We start from the raw sequence: 21,953 nt of genomic DNA on the forward strand, positions 1-21,953 counted from the left end.
GTCATTTTTAATTTTAAACAGTTGGAAAAACTTTAGTTCTTACAAAATCCTTCAAGTTTCACCAAATCATGACAAGTTTCCCCTAATAGGTGACTGTGGATCAGTGGTAGAGTGGGTCGTCCAATAACCAAAGGGTTGGGGGTTCGAATCCCACTCTATCCACATCATTGTCAATGTGTCCTTGGGCAAGGCACTTTACCTACATTGCCTCGTATGAATTGTGCATGAATGGTGGTAGTGGTCGCTTCTGTCAGTATGCCCCAGGGCAGGTGTGGCTACAATGTTGCTTACCACCACTGGTTTGATTGGTGTGAATGAAAAATGGTTTCTGTAACGCGCTTTGAGTCTGCTTGAAAAATAGCGCTATATAAATCCAATCATTATTAAAATCTACGACTTTTAAAATGAAGACCATGTTGGGACTGATATCTGTCACTTATTGCTTTGATATGGTCAATTCTTACATTTTATGTATAGGTAGAAGTGTAAACAAGGGCACAATAATGTTGAAATTACTTCCTGTATAAAGTCTGTGGCACACTTGAAATCATGCTGATCCGTATTTGGCCCCTGAACTAAAATGAGTTTGACACCCCTGAACTAGAGCCTCAAATTTTCCCCTTTTCACTTGGCTTTCCTAATCGGCTTCCCAAATTTGGATGAACATGCTTAATGGTGTTATTGAGTTAACTATTGTTAATAGTTTAATAATTTGATGCCTCAGATGTGCGAAAAGAGTTTCACGTGAGATTACGTAGAACGAGATTTGACAAATCTCTCCATTTCCGCAACTCGTTTTAAAACAAAAAATGTTGTGTAAATGTGTGATTTTTGTCCCCAAACATGTACTGTAGGTGTGGGTTTAGTCCATGTCATATCGTGATTACCATATTAGGAGGTGAAGTCCACAAAATTTTTGTATCGCATCAAGTTTTAGCGCAACATTTAACATTTCTGTCCACTTGCTACGCTTCCAACAACTCGTTTACGAGGAAAAATAGCGTGAACATGTACAGTATATGAAGGTATGTTTAGTGTCTTAAAGCCATTTTCATTTCAAGAAGTTATTTCCTTTGCGCTAACCTCGGTTTCTTCTTCTAAACTCACAAACAGGAGCTGGTTTTTGAGAGCGATGGACAGGCTGGAGGGGTTTGCCACCAGGCCACGTCTGGGTTCAGCGATGATGTTTTCCCTCCTGGCTTTTTGTCTTCTGTTGACCATGGCCTCCAGCCTACCACAGCCTCAACCAAGAGTCTTCCTTATGTTTGAAGGTAAGAAGATTGACCTCTGATCTATTCCCCGTTCCTCCGCACTGCTGTTTTTCCACCGAAATGTTCCAGAGCGTGTTGTACTGGGTAGTTTTCTAAAAAGTATCAGTTTGATGTCTGTGTTCCCTTTGTGTTTTGCATTTCTATTAAATTGCACATGTGACTAATAACATAAAGGTCATTCTATGTCATTTCACAAATGGCCCACGGGCTTTGGTCTCAAAAAATTCTGAATTTATTACTGTACATTTTTAGTTTGTTCAGATAAATACGTGTTGATTTTCATGCGTCCTCATTTCTCTTCGATTTTCAGCTTCCAATATCTCAGTAACTGAATCACATAGGAAACTGAAATGTGGTATAGTAATACAGCTCCACCTACTCTCTCAGAATATATACTGTAAAATATCTGCTACACATCCTATCTGGTGGACATGCCAGCCCTTCAAAATTGGAAAAAAGCTAGTGTGTATTTGGGTCTGGAACATGTTTGGGCCTTCAGTAAACAACGTAGCATATGCTTCAGCTTCCTGTAGTTCAAAAAGCTTTGAGCTATGAACATAGACTGTTCACATCACTAATGGTTAGTCACATATATGCATTGGTTATTGAGTGACATGTTCTTGAAACCCCCAAAAAATACTTTACTATTTGCTTTGGCCCATAACTGCATGTGGTAATGATAGAAACAATCTGATCTGTTTTCATTTGGGATATAAGACAATTTTTGCTTATGCAACTTCATTTTTATATAGAAAGTCTTTCACATGAGGTTCATTGTAGGTTGCCGCTGTGTCTTATAATAATTTATTGTTTATTCGTTTTTCGATTTAAGAATTTTTTGAGACTGAAGTGCATGAAATGCCCTGAAAATGTGTTGAAATGACATGGAATGACCCGTACACGACAGCAGCAGGAGAAACACTTTTTCTTCTTCAGGTTTTTCTTGTAACGGTTGTTCTTGGTTTTATGAATTTCACATTTCATCTGAAGATACACAACCAAATGTAATCCAATCAAATATTGTCTCAGCAAAGCCCGCCCCTCCAAAGTCCCCACACAGATAGTTCTGGGGAAAGTAGTAGCCTAGTAGTGGAAACGTGCTCGTACTCTTTGACTGGTGCAGTGACCTTTAACCTTAAAGCGGTTGGACAAGGAACAGCTTTCACTTCCCTTTTCTGTGTCTACTCGTGCATTAGGAAGTAAAGGGAAGTTTGTATGAAGTCAGGGAATGAAACGGTGCTGGGCCAAAGCAGACAAACTTGTTTTTTTTTTTTTTCTCTTGCTTTTAGTAAAAGTGAAAAAAAGAAGGCTGTAGACACCATCCAGCCCGTCTGTCTCTTCTCCAACGCTTTCTGCTTGGCAGACGTCCCAACAGGAAGCCACAATTAATGATTCAAAGCTCGAAAAACTCCAACATCGTTGCCCTTGGAGTGAGGGACTTGTTAGCTTGTTGTCAGTTAGAGGCATATAGGGTTCAAATCCAGGTCTAGGGCTTTTTGTTCATCCTTTTTTTATGTTCTCTGTAAATGTGTGTAGTGTGCTATCATGCTAGTTAGCAACTCTACTGTAGAAACTGGCTGCATGTTTTCTACCACAGATTCAAGCTATCCCTGGGTTAAAATCCAGCTGCTATTTGGATGGATTATCTTCTCCTTTATCTTCTAGATTAGTTGCACTTCCTCAGATTAGAAATACCATTTCTGGCAGTAGATACAGTAGCAGTTTTTAACCCAGAAACGGTTTACACTTAACTTATATTTAAGTACAAAATAATGAGAGAGTGCCATGATGACATCAAACGTGTCTGTGTGATTAAGTAAAGTCATTTTTAAAGTAACGTGTACTAGTTAAGGCAAAAAAAACCAGCATTACCATAAAGTGTTAGCCAGAAGTATTTACCCATATTATTCATTTTAATTCATAAGTCTCACACATTCAACCCATTAGATCTAATGGCTATTAGACTTGCATAGCAGGGTTGGGTGATTTATCAATATTCAAGATATATTGGGTTTTCTATTTTGGTGATATAGAAAATTACAATGTTGCCTATATCGATATATATAAATATTTTCTACCAAAATACTCATTTTGGGAGTCGCTGCTTTCGCTACTTCTCAGAACAGCTTGAAAAGCTCAGTTAGATGAATTACTGATTGTGTCCAAACCCAAACCTACCACTAAACAAGCCACACTACAGAACTCACTCACACGTGCTGTCTCTTACAGGAGAAAAGCCAAAAGTGGCACATATTGTGTAACTATAATAAATGTGCCTGTGTGGCATTTTGCATCAGCACATGTAACATCTTCATTTGAATTAAAATTATCAAGATTTATATCATATATTGCCATTTTGAGGAAAAATATGAAGATATGAGATTTGGTTCATATCGCCCAGCCCTACAGCATAGATAAAGATAGATATACTGCATAGATGCTAGTCACATAGATACTAGGTATAGATATATCAGAAGATGCACTATATATATATATATATATATATATATATATATTTTATAACCAACAATCTCCATATTGTTGCACCTTGGTCTTACTTTGATCTTGTCTGGTTGGCTTTGTTAAACCACATGGTTCTTTATATACTGTAGTCAGATCCGCTACATGTTAATAGTTCCTCTGAAGTGACTGAATCCAGGTCCAGGTAATTAATTTCTTAGGTGCTTGATCCAGTCTAGATGAGAAGTGTGATATTTACAGTAAGTGTGCGTCTCTCCAGGGAAGACCATAAAAGGACTTTTGGCTCCTGCCTTTAATGTTGATTGGCGCCTATCTGCACGATGAGGTAAATGTGTTTGTCCCAGCATGGGGTGGAGGTGTTTTACTTAAAGCCAACAAACAGCCAACATCAGGTGTGAATTTACATTCCTGCTTTGATGCCGCGTTTGGACGAGCCACGATTCCACGTCCTTTGAGTTTTAGCAAGAAATCTTTTCGCACCCTCGGTTGCGAGGTTATTTTTGGCTGCGTTGAGCTCCAGATGTAGAGAGACTCGTAAGGACCAGGTTTGAGGTTCATACCCTACACCAGTGGTTCGCAAACTTTTTTGGCTTAAGTCCCCCCTTTGTCTGGCTACAACATTTTGCTTGGAAAACTATTTAAAAACAACTATAGATCATAATGATGGAATGAAGGAGTGATAACACACATTTTATATCATCTCATTTTGTAAATAAGTGGAAATAAACAATATTCAGTGCAGTGCTTTCCAACCTTTTTTGGCTCATGACCCCATTTTGATTTCAAGAATTTCTGGTGACCCCAAAGACATTTTTTTTCTGGAATTATTATTTTTTTTATCATGTCTAAGCTCAGGTTTTTTTGCTGCATTTTAGTTGAACTAGATTTATATTTCACAAAATGAAAGTATACAAATAAAGTTGTTTAAAATTTGGTGTTTTAATTAAAAAAAACTCAAATTTTTGTATTAATTTTTCAGAAATTTCAGGCGACCCTACATGGCATTCAGACCCCAAGGTTGAAAAACACTGATTTAGTGGCTCCTGAACAGATTTATTTTATAGTTTTTATCATTTCATCTCATGGGTGGAACCAAGACTGACACTTTATTTGTTAATTTCCCAGTCTCTCTCTAAGGTACCCCATGTAGTGCCATCGCGTACCCCTAGGAGTACACTTACCCCCATTTGAGAAACACCGCTCTATACAAACGCTGAAGGCTTCCCTGAGGAGAAGCTGTAAAGAGGGCTGGGCTCATGCCAGAAGTGGGGTGTTTGAGAATGGGAAGGGGTGCAGGTGGTTTGGCACCTGCCCACTGTCCAAACACCACCCAGATGGTGAAAGCATGAAAATAAACCAGAGGGAGACGCACATAGATCATCTGCACCCAGATATCTCACCTCTTTCCTTTTCGTGTCACGGCTGAAACCTAATCCGGGGCTCAGGCCGCTTCATGGGACTCCCGGCGTACGGCCTCGGGTCCTGTGGAGAAGTTGCTGTCGCCGACATTCCTCTCCTCCCTCGCTTTGCTCACTCTCACATTAGCCTGGAAAAATGTGTCCAGACCGCAATTTAAACCGCATAATAAACAGTGAAAAATGCAGCTAACCCCGAATAATAAACTCTGAAGTGGTGCCTTTCTCTTCTGTACTGGGGGATAAAAGCAAGAGAGCACTTTCTCTAGTGCTGCACTATTTAAGGATAACCAGCGTAATAAAAACCAATTACTCCCCTTCTGTTGCCTTTTTTACCCCTGTTCAACATATATTATCCACGTGCAATACAAGAATGTTAATGCATTTGCCAAAAAAGCCATTAACATCACCCCGGAAAACCTCCATAGATTTCATTGTGGTAATGGTTGATTTTCACACAGTTCCACATTGTGTGAGAGGAACAACACACAATGTCAGACACGTCACCACAACTCCTGCTGCACGAGGACCAGCCACACTGGTCCTGAGTCATGTGTGTGTGTTGTTGATTAAAAATCAGCTCATATGTTGGTTTTAAAGTTGCATTCCTACATTATGTGTGTGTGTGTGCACTGTGGTATCTTTAGAAAATTAAAACATAAACGTCAAGTCATTTAACACAACGGTGCATTGGGCTTGATAAAGTTAAAGTTGTATGGAGGGATTAGGTTGGATCAAGTGGAGCCGCCTATGATTCCCAACCAGAGGTACGGGTATCCCCTTGGGTACATGAGCCCTTTGGAGGGCGTACTGATACATTAATTTTTTTTAAAAATTGGATATTGTTTTAGTATTTTTTTTAAGGCATTTTCTGTACAATTTACTCAAAGACCGACAGATTAATTAGCTCCTACTCTGTTAATTTATTAAAAGTTAAATAAATAAAAAATATATAAATATAATATATAAGAATATATAAATGAATGAAGGACTGAATCTGACAATAGGGGCCAATATTTAAATCACTGTTTTACAGTTTTCCTACTCTTTGTTGCTTGTTGTTTAGGCTAGCTTTGGTGTTAGCCTAGCCTATACTCCTTTATAGATATTTCTATAGTAGATGTGTCAAACCATGATCAAGTTTATTGTCGATGCTCAGAACTTGGCAGAGAAAAGGAGACGTGGTTTGTAGATGAGCGACTCCACCTGTTCAGGACATTTCTCCTCTCGACTCTATTTCAGTGACAGACTTTCTGCTGAGTCATGGCTGAACCAAGTGTGTCTCTCTTCTTCTTCTGCCAAAGCTGGAAGTTTGAGGTTTGAATCAGAGGATCAACCAGGTTAAATCCTCTATTCATTCATGTTTTATGAACATTTGCAGACTGTGACACACTTAGCTAACTGGAATAGCTAATGGCGTGCTCCAGCCCTTTAGGGTCGGCCACAGATCAATGGGTCAGAGGGTCACAATGAAGCACATCAGGATGTTTTTGTCTTCATCAGGTTAATTTTCTAACACGCTGAAGTTTTCAGCTAGTCTCCATGTTGGCATCGTTGGATTCTATTAGCACGCTAGCTACAAATGGCTCAGAGGAAACGTTTATGTTAAAGCATTTTGGGAAGAATTCCAACATGTCTGCAGCGCCGCGTACGCTGTGATGTCTCTGTAATTTCCCTGAGGTAATGGATGTTTTGCATCATTGATGCAGAGCAGAAAAAGACATTCTTGTCAACATTTAGAATAATGAACAATCTGAGCCTTAATACAGGAAGAGAACAAAGAGTTTTATGGTGTTTTTTTTTTTTTTTGTGTGTGTTTTTTTGTCTTCATTAAAAAAAGGTGCATTTCTGTGGATTTTTTTTTTTTTGTCAGTTTAGTTAATTGTCATTTTGTGAGTTATTTTTGTTGTGTTGTGTAATTTCTGTCCCCTTTAATTGATATTTTGCGTTTTTGAAGTTGTTTTATTTTTTTGTCTTTTTGTGTATTTTTTTGTCTTTTTGTGTATTTTTGTTGTCATTTTGTGTATTTTTTGCAGATATACAGTATTTTGTGTTTTGAGTGATTTTCTGTTTTCAGTGACTTTGCAGTTTTTTTTTGTTTGTTTTTTTTTGTCTTTTTAGGTAGTTGTCATTTTGTGAATTTTTTCTTGTTTTGTGTTTTTTTTTTTTTTTTTTTTTGTACTTTGTATTTTTGTCCTTTGGGTCGTTTTTGTTCTGTTTTTGAAGTCCTTTTGCATAATATTTGTTCTTTGTAATTGTCATTTTCTTTGTTTTTGTGTGTGAGTATTTCCTATTTTTCGGTAGTTGTCATTTCGAAAAGAAAAACAAGAAAAATGTCCTTTTGTAGATTTTTCTTGTACTCTGTATTTTTTTGTCCTTTGGTCTGTTTTTGTTTGGTTTTTTGAGTCCTTTTGCATCATTTTTGTGCATTTTTATTGTCATTTTATGTAATTTTGTCGTCGTTTTGTGTTTTCAAAATAAATTTTGTCGTACATTTGTATTTTCTAGATTAATTTTGCATGAATTGCTTCAGGGGCAGTTGTTCTTTCTATTTGACACTGAGTTTTTGTTACAGTTTACCTGTCAGCCCGTCTTTCTCTGCCTGCCTCACCACGTCTAGTCATTCCAGAGTTTGACCTTCTGAGCTTGGTTTCATTATTCTGCCGTCACAATGTGCTGAAATGTAATCAATGTCCATCAATGAGAACAAAGACGGTCTCTTCAGCAATAGTCAAGGTCAGTCTTTCTGTCAGGGGTTGGATTGATCTCTGCAGAGGGACACACATTTCTGCATGTCCAATTGTTGTGCTTTCTTTGTTATTCAGGATTTAGGACAAACGTGGAATGATTGCATTTATTTAGGATCACGTTGGCTTTGTTGGGTGGTAGGCTCGTTGTTTTCTTTGGATTATATCATCTTGGTTGATCTTGTTTTGGTTGGTTTAATCTGTGTTGATTTGTTGGCAATAGTGGGTTGGGTCATTGGTTGATTGGATGGTTTCAGTTTCCTGAAAACCTTCAAGTAGAAATTCTTACTATTAATGTTTTTTTTTTTTTTTTTTTTTTTAAATGGCTAATATTGAAAATGCTGTAAAGAACGTGTCAAACTCATGGCTTGGAGGCCAAATCTGGTCCTTTGGGGCACCCAATTTGGCCCGCAGCAGAAAGTAAAAATGACAGAAAAAACATGAATCATTGTGTACATGAAACTCAGCAATATTTGCAGAGCTCTCAGTTTTTACTGGTGCTTAAAACGCATGATTGCAGTCATTTTTAATGTTAAACTGTAAAAAAACTCAAAACTCTGACAAAATCCTTAGATTTTTGTATAATTATGATGTATTTCTCTTAATTAAATAGAAATTAATCACAAAATCTAGGAAATTTAAAGTGAAGATCCTGTTGGGACTAATATCTGTCACTTATTGTTTGGATATTGTCGATTTCTTACATATTTTGTATTTTGTGTGAACTAGGGCACAATAATGTTGAAATTACTCGTTTTCCTGCATAAGATCTGTGGCCTACTTGAGGTCAAACTGCTCCGCATTTGGCCCCTGAACTAAAATGAGTTTGACACCTTCTGTAAAGCATTCTTACGACTTTCTCTTTCGTTTCGTTCTTTCGTTTTGTTTTCTACATATTTTTGTAAAAAGTCCATTTTTCGTCTCTAAATCAGGGTACCTGGATGTCTAGGATATTTTTTAAGTATAATAATAATCAAATAATTACCATATTTCCGCAACAATAATTTGCATGGTCAACTTACGCCCCCTGGTGGCAGGGAGGCTAAGGAAAGTTTCTTTGAAAATTTTGTTTTCCTAGTTCTAATTTATTGGGGGGCCCTATTGTTTCTTTGTTTCTGCACAAATTATTATTTTTCCGCCAATTTATTTGGTTTTTTGAGGTCCTTACCGGTGCACTTTCAAGAAATTTGGCAGGAGAATATGGTTTTGTGAAAAATAGAACCCGTAGTTTTTTGATGAAATTTCGAGACTCATTAGCGCCACCTAGCATTTGTAACTTACCACTGGTTTGAACTAGCTAAATGGCATTTGGTTGGTATATGCTTTGGACCATAACTAGCAAAATTGTAATTTGGACCTATAACCTACATCCAACAGGAAGTCTGCAATTTTGAATTTAGCGGGCCAAATTTGACACATTTTCTAATTTTTAAAATGATAAATTTACTTCTGTATTTTATTTTATTTCTTATAATTTTCCTTCTTTCTTCTTCCTTTCCTGAATCTCTCTCCAGACCTTAAAGGTGCAGTCTGCAACTCTCATAAAAGTGACTTTTTGTCATATTTGCTAAAGCTGTCACTATGTAAGGACCGTTTTACATCAAAATAATAGTTTGTGTGAAAAAAAAACAGGCTCATTGAGCCCCGCCCCCTGCTGCTCCTGCAGCCTTTGGCAGATTGCCAGAATGCACTGCGACCGAGCAAAAAGAACCAATCAGAGCCAGGATTGTGTTTGAAAGACTGTTTGACAGCTGTTGCTCACAGGCCCCTCCCCTTTCCTGGAGCTAGAGCGCCATCTTTTTTATAGTGTATGGTCTGGAGGAGTAGAAGATGGAATTGGTGACTTTTCTGCTTGAAAGGTATTTACTGCTGCTTGATTTACATTATGTTTGATTTGTAATTGTTACACTAGAACTCTGTAGTGCATGTGTTCATGTGCGCGCAGCAGCCTCCGTGTGGCTGCTGTAAGTGACACTGTGTTGTTGCTGCTGCTGAGGTGTGTGCACATAGAGAGATAAGCGCTGCAGTAATATGATTTTAACAGAGCATGTTATATTACTGTGATGTTGCTGTCGGACTAACGTTAGCTTGTTAGCTCCTCTGAAAGAGGGACTTTGGAAAGTTTGGAGGTAGGGCAAGAGAGCAGCGGGGAGGGAGCGGGAGAGAGGGATCTGAGAGTCGCGGACTGCACCTTTAAAACTACCAAACAAAGCAAAAAATAAATAGCAGCATTAAATCTGTTGAATGAAAAAGAAGAAAAAAAGATGTGTTTTACAGTTTAAGTCAAACACTGACTTTGGTTTCTATCAACATGTTATGTCTTCAACGTTATTCAATTACCAGATGTCCGTAAGTCCCTCACAACATGCAGCTTTCCATCAGCTCAGGCTGGTTTAACACTGCACAGGTAATAATCCCTTTTCCAGCCCTGGATGAAGTTTTAGGGATGATGTCTTTTCCCCTCAGAGGGAATATTTTGGCTCTTAGAGGAATTCCTCTGAGCTCACGACTCAATAAAGATGTAAACAGGCTGTAGCTAAACCCTCCTCAACGGCACAAACACAACAATGTTCTGACATCATTGTCGAGAGGAATGTGGTTTCTTCTAAGAACGTGACACGTAGAACACTTTATTAAGGCTGTCACTTTAACGCTTTAATTGCAATTAATTAATTACAGGAAAAATAAAATACATTTTGCTCTCTAAACAGTGTGGAACCTGAGCTTTGTTGGCCTTAATTTTGGCTATAAAAACACTGGATGGAAAATAAAATCCCAGTTCTGTGGAAATTGTGCAAGAAATAGTTTACCGATTACCGGAGCTTTTGTGGCCTCCACTACCACCTGAATGCTAAACATGTAGCAGCTAGCACGGACAGCTAGCACAGACACTCGGACAGTGGTAGCTGCAACATGCTGTTAGCATGCAGTGTCTCCAATCCACACTGGACACTCAGACAGGGTTCAGAACCAAAATGAATTAATCCATGAGTGACAAATGAATAAAATCACTAGATAAATATTATTTTCTGAATGAGAGAAACAGCAACAAGTTTGGTGTTCCATAATTGTATTGCTCAGAAAAGTGTTATTTCTGTTTATGATATGCTAACTTTATAGCACTTCATATGGACCTGATGTTTTATTCCATTTGTATTTTCTATTATTTGGTGATTGACAAAAGTACACATCAATATTTTCCTCTGACGGTCTAAACCAGTGGTTCCCAAACATTTCACAGTCCCGTACCCCTTCAGACTTTTAACCTGAGGCTATGTACCCCCTACTACTGCACACTTTTAAAAACATAATAATATAATGTGATGTACAATGTAGCCCTACAGGGAAAATTGTTTTTGAATTTTATCAATCCTGTTGAGAAATAGTATATATTTCATATTTGTATTTCCTGAAGAAAATGCAAGTGAGGATGCAGGTGTTGAACACTGCATTAGCATTAGCTTAGTGTTAGCGTGATCCGGTTTAATTACAAGAAATCATAGTTATTTATCAACTATAACTTTATGTAACTCAGGAGTTATTTTTGCTTTTCATTTTCTTTTTTTTTTTAGAAATGTTTTTTCATTTCAATTGGGGAAATAAATGAATTGCTTATAATAACACTAATAGTGTGATCCACACACACTAATATATTCTATAAAATATCAGCCCATGAACTATGTGAGTCAGCAGATATTGTAGCTTTTTTAATGTGTCCAGTGTTGATATATTCAGATTAATTTGTGTTTGTATGGAACCTGTTTATACTTTTAGTTGGAAATTGTTTTATTATTATTCATTTTTATTGTTTTTGAGATAAATACCAGAAATTATTGGGATAATTCAGTCTATATCACCCATCCCTAGGTCACACACTGTAAAACTAGGCAGATTTACTATGTGCTGGGTGTGAGTGGGTAACCAGAGGCTCCGTGTGCAGGCAGGTCAAAGGTCACGGGCTAAAAGGCGCACTTGGCAGACGTGTGTGTGTGTGTGTGTGTGTGTGTGTGTGTGTGTGTGTGTGTGTGTGTGTGTGTGTGTGTGTGTGTGTGTGTGTGTGTGTGTGTGTGTGTGTGTGTGTGTGTGTGTGTGTGTGTGTGTGTGTGTGTGTGTGTGTGTGTGTGTGTGTGTGTGTGTGTGTGTGTGTGTGTGTGTGTGTGTGTGTGTGTGTGTGTGTGTGTGTGTGTGTGTGTGTGTGTGTGTGTGTGTGCGTGCGTGCGTGCGCGCGCTGACATTTGAGGGGACAGCCAGGTGCTAATTGGGGCACCCCGTACACCAGCTAGCATGCAGGCTAGTGTTTGATGGACAGTTTGTTGGCTCGTGTTTCCTCTCCTATGAAGATGAGCCGTCACCTTAGTCAGGACTGACATTCACAGCAGAACACAAGGCTACGCGTAGCTAACGTCCATGTCAGGAAGAGAGTCACAATCTGTTGGTTAGTTGTTAGTTTTTTACCGTGAGTATTCATACTTAAAAATGTAATATGTCAGGTAATAAAATCTGATCTCAGAGACAAGTTGAACTTAAAGTTTTTACATTAATTTCAATCGCAATGGACATGAAAACGATTAGGTATGCTAATTGCTAACTAGCTTGGTAGCCCTTATTTGCTTTTGAAATTTTGCACCAAAACTAATATAACAAAGAAATGCTTGTTTTTAAACTTTTGGGTTGTTTTAGCTGGAGCAGAGAGGATTTCCTAAACATTGCTGTTATTTTTCAGTTTCTGTTTTTTTTTTTTTTATCTTGTCTGCACATGCTGTTAAGTCAACACTACAAGAAGTGTAATCATTATGAGACAGCAATGCATGTTTTGTTATTGCAATAAAATAAATTGATTTATTTTATTGCTTAATTGTGACCATCACCAGCCCTCCCTAAGGAAGGGTAAGAAGTCTTTTATTAGAGGGAGGATATAAAAAGGGAGAGCAGTGTTAAACCTAAGTGGAGAGGGAGGGGAAAGGGAGCAGGGAGGAGAGACTCAAGGTAGGAAATAGAAAGGGTGGGGAGAATAGATTGCTTTACAGTGAGGGTGAGATGTGAAGTTGTAGAGTATATTGTGCTTATTATGTTGTGTAATCAAGCCAGTATGGTGACAAGTGTGAAGCTTAGCTATAATGGTGGTGGCTGTGGACAGGGGGAATGAGTGAGTGGTAGTACCTAAAGCAGGTATTTAGGATTAACGTGTCTAAAGTTAAGCCCAGTATGAGTTTTATCCCACATCCCAAGGCGTGCCAGTTTCTGTTGTTGTTTTTGTGCTTTTTGTATCAATTTGTGTATTTTTGCTATACTTTGACAATTTCTATGTATTTTATATTGATATTTGTATGTTAATAGTCATTTTGTTTTTTTTTGTTGTCATTTTGTCTTTTCTGGGAGTCATTTTGTATGTTTTTGTTCATGTGTATTTTTGCAGTGGGCTTGTATCTTCTTAGCAGTTTTTATTTTTTATTGGTTTGTCATTTTGTGTATTTCTGCCATTGTTTTGTCCATCTTGGTCAATTCTTATGCAATTCTATAGTCTTTCTGTGTGTTATTTAGTCATTTTGTGTAATCTTGGTAACATGTAGTAGTTTTTGTGTATTTTTCTGTGGTTGTGCTGTGTGTTTACTGTTTTGTTATTGTTTTGTCATTTTCTGTATTTTTATGATTTGTGTAGCTTTCACCTTTAATATGTACTTTATTGTGTATTTCTGCTATCGTCTTGTCCATGTTTTTCATTTCTATATATATATATAGTTGTATTAAGGTCATTTTGTGTAAATTTAGTACTTTTGTAGTATTTTTTTTTTGTCATTTTGTTGTTATTTTGTGTTTTTTGTGTTTGTCTTGTGGGTTTTGGGAATCATTTGGTTTATTTTTGTAGTTTTTTTGGTTGTAATTTTGTTGTCAAATGGTGTTTATTGCATGTTATCTGATTACTGATTTGACACCCACAGACACACAGCCAGAAACAGCCGTTCTCCTTCAGTTGAATGACTCCTATTGCAAACATCTGGATGCAGATGTTTGCTGACAGACAACAGCAGGGAGATAATTAAGAAGCAGCACACATCAGCGCTGGCTTCCTTCCACCATAACCAGTTGCCATCCGTTCTTGTTTCTGTTTGACTGCTGAGAGCGGCTCGAGGGGGAATGTGGAGCATGCTTGTTGGACAGACAATCGGACGACTCTGTCAGCCCACCCTTCACGCCTTGGGTGGTCCCTACGCACTGGACGGACACCTTAACTTCCCCTGCCTTTTTTATAGCACCAGTCATTAGCGGGGAGTCCCCCCATGGAAAAGGGATGGAAACAGCTGTTTTTTTTTTTTTTTTAATTTCATAGTCCTGGTCACAGGCACAGGTGGACAGGGACTAAAAATCAGCCCTTATAATAATAATAATAATAATAATTATTATTATTATTATTATTATTATCGGCGACATCATGCAGGAGCCGTTATTAAGTCACTGATTCTCAACATGTGGCTCTTTGTCATCATTTTTATAACTTTTTAACCCCTTTTATCTTTTTCCTTTGTCCAATTTTTTGCCTCTTTTCAAAAAGTATTGACACTTTTCAGACTTGAGCTGCCTTTTGATAATAAATAATCCATTTTTTTTTTTCTCCAATTTTTTGTCCATTTTCGCACAGTTTTAACAAATTTCTGTCCTTTCTTAAATGGGCAGTATTATGAAAAATTCCCTTTCTAATGGTTTTGCTACAGTGATATGCATCCTTTAGCCTCATTCAGAGAAGTTGAAAAAGTTCTGTTTTCTCCCTCACTTGTTATTCCACATTTTGTCAAAAGTCAGCTCCAAACGGGCCAGTTGGATTTTTCTCACCTTGTGACGTCACACTGCAGAAACTCCTCCTCCAGACAATCCTGGCTCCTCCTACTCTTTAAGAATGTCAGTTCCTCCCTCTGAAACTATTTCACAGGTAAAACAAACATAACAAATGCAGGTTGATATTACAGTTAATATCTTTACGTGCAGTATATAGCTAAACCGAAGAGCGCTCACAATCAGTTTCATTTTTAGTAGCCGTTACACCACCTTGTATATTGCCTTTATGGGATGATCTGACGTGTTTGTGACCCAATGCGATGCAGCGGTTGGACTTAAATGGACTATTTCTGTGGTCAGAGGAGAAGGAAGACTGTTAATAATTTACTGCTGCTGCTGTGATAAACACACACACTGAAGCAGTGTGTGTGTTCACGCCCACTCACGCATATGCATGAAGGCCCAAAAAACCGTCTTCTTTTAGGAGTGCTCAGAAAGTCACTTTTCAGAGGCTAAAACTCCAGAAAACGGGCACATTTGGGAAAATAAACCTCAAATACTATGTTGTTGGGGTTCTTAGAACAAAAAGAGATGGGTGAAAAATACCATAATACTGGACCTTTATATTTTTTTTGGCCACTTTTCATCCAATTATGCTAAATTTTTCCCAATAAATACCACTTGTTTCATTTTTTCCTACATTTTGCCTTCTTTGGTTCCACATTTTTGTACTTTTTCACTATTGTTTGCCACATTTTGCCCATTTAAGCTCCCCTTTGCCATTACATACCACCTGGTTCCTCTTGATTTGCCCATTTTTTTTGCCCCTCTTGACTGCTTTTGACCCATTTTAGTCACTTTTCCCTCTTTTCTTGCCACGTTTGTGCCACTTTTGGACCATTTTTGGCCACCTGTTAAAATGTCTGCCTTTTCACTCACTCGTCAAAAAAAAAAAACAGTAGTGTACCGGACCACTTTGGGTCACAGGTATAAAGAGTACTAATATACCCTACTCAAGTAAAAGAACTGTTACTTGATTGAAATTGTTCTGAAGTACAAGTAAGTCATACATAAAATACTCAAGTATATGTAAAAAATAGCTCATGGAAATAGTACTCAAAGTAAAAGTTACTAGTTACTTTCACCCCCAACATTTATTTTTGGTAATAAATCTTGCCACGGTTCCCTTACATACAGTAAACATCTCATGTATAAACTTAAAAAGGAAGATACCAAATCTACCACAATTGGAACTTGATTTATTTCCCACAAAGGCATCTAGCATGTCAAAATGTACAATTCTTTTATGTTTTTTGAATAAGATATCACCAATGAATTCAATTCAAAATTTAAAAAAAATGTATTCTGCTCTAAAGCAGACATGGGCAACTGGGGGCCACCTATTTTTGTGCGGACCCCAAAGCAATTCCCCAAAAAATATAATTCAAGAAGTTGGAAGGAATGTGAAGCCCAACATAATGCACAAAGTACACAAAACACACACACACACAAAAAATCCCAAAAGACTACAAAAACACACAAAACGAGAACGCACTACAGAATAGCACCAAAGAGACACAAACTATTCACAAATTTACACAAAATGCCGAAAACAAGAAAAATAAAGAAAGTGATCCCGAAGACGCATTTATTATTATTATTAGAGAAAATGGATAAGAACACAAAAAATGTCAATATCCGTTGATTATATTAAAACTAAAAAATAATCATTTTCTCAGTAACTATTGGGTGTCAAAATTACTTAAAATGTACTTAAGTACAAGTGAAATTACTGATTTAGAAATATACTCAAAAAAGTACAAGTACTCATAAAAGAAACTCAGTTACAGTGACGTGAGTACTTGTAATCCATTACATTCACCTCTCGTTGTGGGTGACTGAGTTAGCTAAGTGCAGCCATGCAGAAGTGAAGCTAAGAGCTCTTAGCATCGCACAAAGACCAATGGTATTTGGCAGCGGGTTCGAAGTTTGAAGTCAGTCCTTGGTTGAAACCCACTTCATCTTGTGAGAGGAGATGAATTACAAGAGGGCGGTTGAAGCCCATGCTCTCGTATTTATCAAGATCCTCCCACCGGCCGTCCATGACAACCACAGAAGAGATTTGTTTCTGGACTAGCCTCATTAGCATGGAGTTGACATTCATTCATGCTAGCCTCTCTCAGCTAGAAAGCCAAGTTATGAGAACTGTGGTTCTCAACCTTTTCAGCCCGCGACCCCCCAAAATAAAGGTTCCAGAGAGCGGGGACCCCCACTGTAGCTGAACGTGGTTGAACACAGACATGAACATTGAAGAACAGTCATGTGGAAACTGGGTCCTCTAAAAGGGGGAATAAAGGGGAGAGATTTTTAGGGTCCATTCATAAAGTCAGTAAAATGATGGTCTATTGTTCTATGAATCTGTGATAACCATATTTATTTATTCATCTGAATAATATCCACTGTTATCCTGGATGTTTATTATTATTTGCACCATCATCTTAAAGATGGGAATCCTTGTTTAAGTCAGAAATAAAATGGGTTAAAATTGACCAAAAATGGCAGAAAAGGTGGTGAAATGGGGTTTTAAAAACTACAAATTGGAATAGCCAAAAATGGACAGAAAAAGTGGTAAAAAGGAATCAAAGTGTCAATATTGGAATAATTAGATTAAACTGGCAAATATTGAAAAAGTGTTTATAAGTGCTGAAAATGTGTTGAAAGTAGAAAAAATGTGCAGTAAAAGCATTGAAATTTGATAAAAAAGTGTCAGAAAAGGGAGTAATATCACAAAAATATGGCAAGAATTAGTGATGAGAATAGGTTCAAATATGGCAAGTTTGGTGTAGTTGCAGAAAAAGGATAAAAATAAACAAAAATGGGCTCAAATTGTGCAGAAAAAAATTGTAGTTTCTTGAAGGCATCTGGAGACACTCTACCAGTGTCTTGTGACCCAGACCCCAAGGTTGAGAACCACTGCATTAGGGAGGGAGGAGCGTTACAGTTTAGATTGAATGCTGAGCTAATCTCCCAAAAAGCTCATCTCAGAGGAACCGTTTCCTACTGAGCACAAACAGCTTCTCGTATTCTCTGTCTCTCTTTCAGCTTTTTCTTTTTCTTGCTTCTGTGAGTGAAATTCAAGTCGACCACAAAGATTTAATGAGTTCAACATCACAATCTTGTGTCTTACATACTTTCCATCCTCTGCCCATCTGTCATTGTACAACAATCCCCTCCCTGCCGAAAATGTTTTCCTGATTGCTGTAAAACTCCAACATTTGATCACAGTTGTGGCAGAAAATCGTACAAATGGGAACAAAATAACCTCATCCTATGACGGTGGCACATGTTCCTGCTATGAACCCACAATAGGGGGAAAAGCTGAGTCGTGCATTTGATAATCTTCTCTGGGCTTTTGGGTAAATTTGGGCCCAGATGGAAATCCCTTTGTGTTGGCCACAGGTTTGGTTTCTATTTCTAGTCGTCTCTGCACCACAGTCATGTCAATAAAGGAGTTTGTTGATTTCCTGAGCTCATTACCTTCTGTATTTTAACATTTCATAATGACAATAAACACAGCAACTGTGAGTACAGCAAACATTGGTTCCAGTTGGAACCAAAACTTGAAAGTTTGGGAATAAAATGATTATCGAAAGTAAGTATTTCTTAAACATACTTGTTTATCTGTGTTGGATGGTTGTGGTTGTTATTTCATATTTTGGTTTTGAGATACGATTTAATCCCTCTGGCTTTGACAGGACTTTAAAACGACTGTTGATTGGTTGTTTTCATTCATCCGCACTAACGTAGCGATTTTCCATTTCTACATTTTCTGAATTCCGTTTCAGTTGACTCATCTTTGTTTTTCTTTCCCATTTCATCTACTTTCCCTGTTTGGATGACTTTACTGGCTTTTAAACTTCCTGAAATCATACCAAACATGCTAAATAGGGTTAATATTCAACTTTAGTTTTTACTGTTTTATTTAAATGATTTAGATAACTTAAGGAAGCCGGGACGGTTACGCTAAAATTACACCGGATTCTGTCACAAGACATTTGACATGTCCATTTGCTAAACTTGCGAAATAAATTAGTGTCAAAAACCTTAAATTGAGTGTTTAGTCTGTGTCATACAGCTATTTTAACTTAGTTCTCAGCAAAATAGCACCAACTGGCAAATCACTCTCGAGTTTTGCACAAAATCACGCACAGATTTTGTAGGAGATTGAGTGAAATTTGACATATTTGTCCTTTTGCGTCACATACTAGACCTTCAGTCACCTGATATCCAGAAAAAAATAACATTAAACAGTGTGATATTGTCTCAAAACAATCCCGTTACATTGTATCCTGATTTTAAATAAGGAAAGAAGAGGGGAAAAACCCTTCAATGGGTTTTAAAATGTGAATTATGCGTTTTTCCTCCATTTACTGTGTTTATGGAAAATCAAAGGCCCTATAAATGGTATGTTGTAGTTTGACTGCTGTGGTTTAACTGTGATAAGAACCTATAATGGATGAAAATATAATCAAATAATCCTTGAAATAGAGTTTCTTACATAAAGTATTCAGCCATTAGCGTTGTTTAAGGAAAAAGGCAGAAAACTTCAGCTTCCAAAGTTAGTTACTGGTCTAAATTATTGAATTATAAGTGTGGAATGATTTATCGAGCAACATTATATAACAAGATATATCATTGATGGTACGAGTGGTGTCACAGCAGTCAAAATAAAAGCATTGATTTTTTTCAAACTGCATTTATTTTGCTTTTTTTTTTTGGTTTTTTTTCCCCGTTCCAAAAAAATCATCTTGTATATCGTTCCACCCTTAATTATTACATACACACAAATGGTGAAGCAACATCTGGTAAGAGTTGCTCACTTTTGCAGACGACACCTCAATGTTCACAATTCAAGACATGTTTGAGTTTATTCCAACCTGTTCCTCTTTTCCAGTCAGTTGGCAGCTCATCCGTAAAGAAAGCAATCTTTGGTCAAATATTGAACCATCACTGTCGTTTCTCAGCCAAACAAAAGGCTTTTGTGATGCTTCCGCTTTGGCCAAAACCCACCAAAGAGGCTCCACTTTGGCCTCTTCTCTAATCCACTGCCCGTTGCACGGATCAGTGTGGATTGGATCAACACTGGTCCACCACCAGTCAATGAGGCACCGTGGGTCAAAGCTCAAAGGCAGGAGGAGGACACGGGGGACTGTTCAGGTCCACCCAGAGGCTGGAGGCCCACCTTCCTGCATTCATAATAGAAAACCCACCAGCTGTCACGCTGCTTACTTTATCGTCTCACTATTATTTATGTCCCACTTCACCAGCAATGAAGACTTTAGAAAAAAGTCCACCAGAGATTTGTGTTGTTTTAAGACGGAGTCGACAGTTCGTTATCATGATGTCATCATGCGTCTCCAAAGAACTCTTGACAAAGTTCACAATCACGTGCACAGTTTGTGACCTCAACGGTGAGAAATGAGCATCAACCAATGACTACCAATTCCACGTGGACGATGAACTCGTTTATCAATGTTTGCTTTCTGCTTTAATGGAACATCATCACAAATACTGTATATCATTTTAAACTGAAATAAAACTCAAAACTGGATGTTTACTCGACCAAAACTAAATACTAATTACCAAAAGTGAAAGTAATGTACTTACGTTACAGTAATTGAGTTGTTTTCATGGATAGTATATTTCCAACAGTGACGTGCCGTCAGGGTAGGCAAGGTAGGCAGTGTCTACCCAAGGGTGAATTGATATTTTGATTATTTGTTTTAATTATAATATAATTATAAATGATTGAATTTCCATTTCCAATAGCCTACAGTACCTGTTTTTTTAATGGTGTGTATGATATTGATTTTGTTAGATGGCTAAATGCTTGTTCATGTGGATCTTATTGGGTTTTTTCTTTCTTATGAATTTTATATTTTGATAAGCACATTGAGATGACTTTGTTGGAAATTGCTTTTTTACAAATAAAATTGATTTGAATTGAATTAACACTTGACAGCAGAAAAATATGAAATTGTCATGGTCTCGATTTTCAACGTGCCTACCCAACCCCAGTGGTCACGGCACGTCACTGATTTTCAAATCAGTAATTTTACTTGTACTTAAGTACATTTTAAAACTTTAAACTAAACTAAAGCAATTTGTTACATTTCTACACCCAACCGTTACCAAGTAAATTATTATTTGTTTCAAAACGGACATTGTGAGAGACGCTGATGATGATGCAAATCTTTGGCACCATCTTTCTGACATATTTGTATTTAAACATAGGAAAGGCGACAGTATCAAATGTAAACTTTAGCCTACCCAACCAAATGGATGTTACCACTTTCAGGACTTCTGTGTCAAACACGTAACGGTAAGTAGCATTCACTGCTAATGTTTAGCATAAAATGTATAGTCCCGCTCCCAGGATTACAACACAATGTTGTTAAAATGAAACAATTAATTACATTTCTTAATTTACACACAAAGTTTAAATGGAAACAGACGTAATATTACTTTATTCCAGGCAACCAGACTTCATTGGGAAAATGTTTTGCAAAAAAAGAACATTGCTTGTCAACTGCTGCCTCGTGAGCTAATACGTTATTTGAGAATGTATCTGTTTATTTAAAAATAATTGTACATGTTGACAAACCTTTCATTTTATACAGATGCCTTTGTGGGAAAAAAAATTAAGCTCAAATTGTGCAAGATTCCATTTCTTCCTTTTTAAGTTTATACATGAAAGTAATAGATTACAAGTACTCACATTACTGTAATTCAGTTGCTTTTATGAGTACTTTTACTTTTTTCTAAATTGGTAATTTTACTTGTACTTAAGTACATTTTAAAAGAAGTAAAGTCATTTTATTTTTTTTATTTTACACCCAACCTTTAGTAAGTTGTATATTTTTTGTTATAAAATGATCAATGAACATTGTGAAGCTACAAAAAATTTAATAACCCGACAACAATCAAATGCATCACATCATAACCGACCAATCAGATTAAATGTATATAAGGCACCGCGTCAAAACAGCATTGAATGGAGGTTATTTCAGCCTGATAATTTTATTTGTTTCATTCAATTAATTGGTATAATTCTATTTTAAAAGAACTGTACATTTTGACAAACCTTTTATTTTATACAGATGCCTTTGTGAAAAATAAATTAAGTTCCAATTGTGGTAGATTTGGTCTCTTCCTTTTTAAGTTTATACATGAGATGTTTACTGTATGTAAGGGAACCGTGGCAAGAT

General features: G+C 37.2%; 1 protein-coding gene across 2 annotated transcripts in view; it reads left to right on the plus strand.

Moving 5' to 3' along the window:
- The window catches only part of sema3c (sema domain, immunoglobulin domain (Ig), short basic domain, secreted, (semaphorin) 3C), a 62,337-nt gene that overhangs the window by 3,470 nt on the left and 36,914 nt on the right, over positions 1-21,953 (plus strand). For both annotated transcript variants that reach the window (XM_028449526.1, XM_028449527.1), the window contains exon 2: positions 1,114-1,271. In XM_028449526.1, the coding sequence (XP_028305327.1) occupies positions 1,133-1,271 (139 nt within the window). In that variant the 5' untranslated portion in view covers positions 1,114-1,132. The remainder of the gene's footprint in view (positions 1-1,113; positions 1,272-21,953) is intronic.

Source organism: Gouania willdenowi, chromosome 6 (genome assembly GCF_900634775.1).
Source record: "Gouania willdenowi chromosome 6, fGouWil2.1, whole genome shotgun sequence".
Classification (NCBI taxonomy): domain Eukaryota; kingdom Metazoa; phylum Chordata; class Actinopteri; order Blenniiformes; family Gobiesocidae; genus Gouania; species Gouania willdenowi.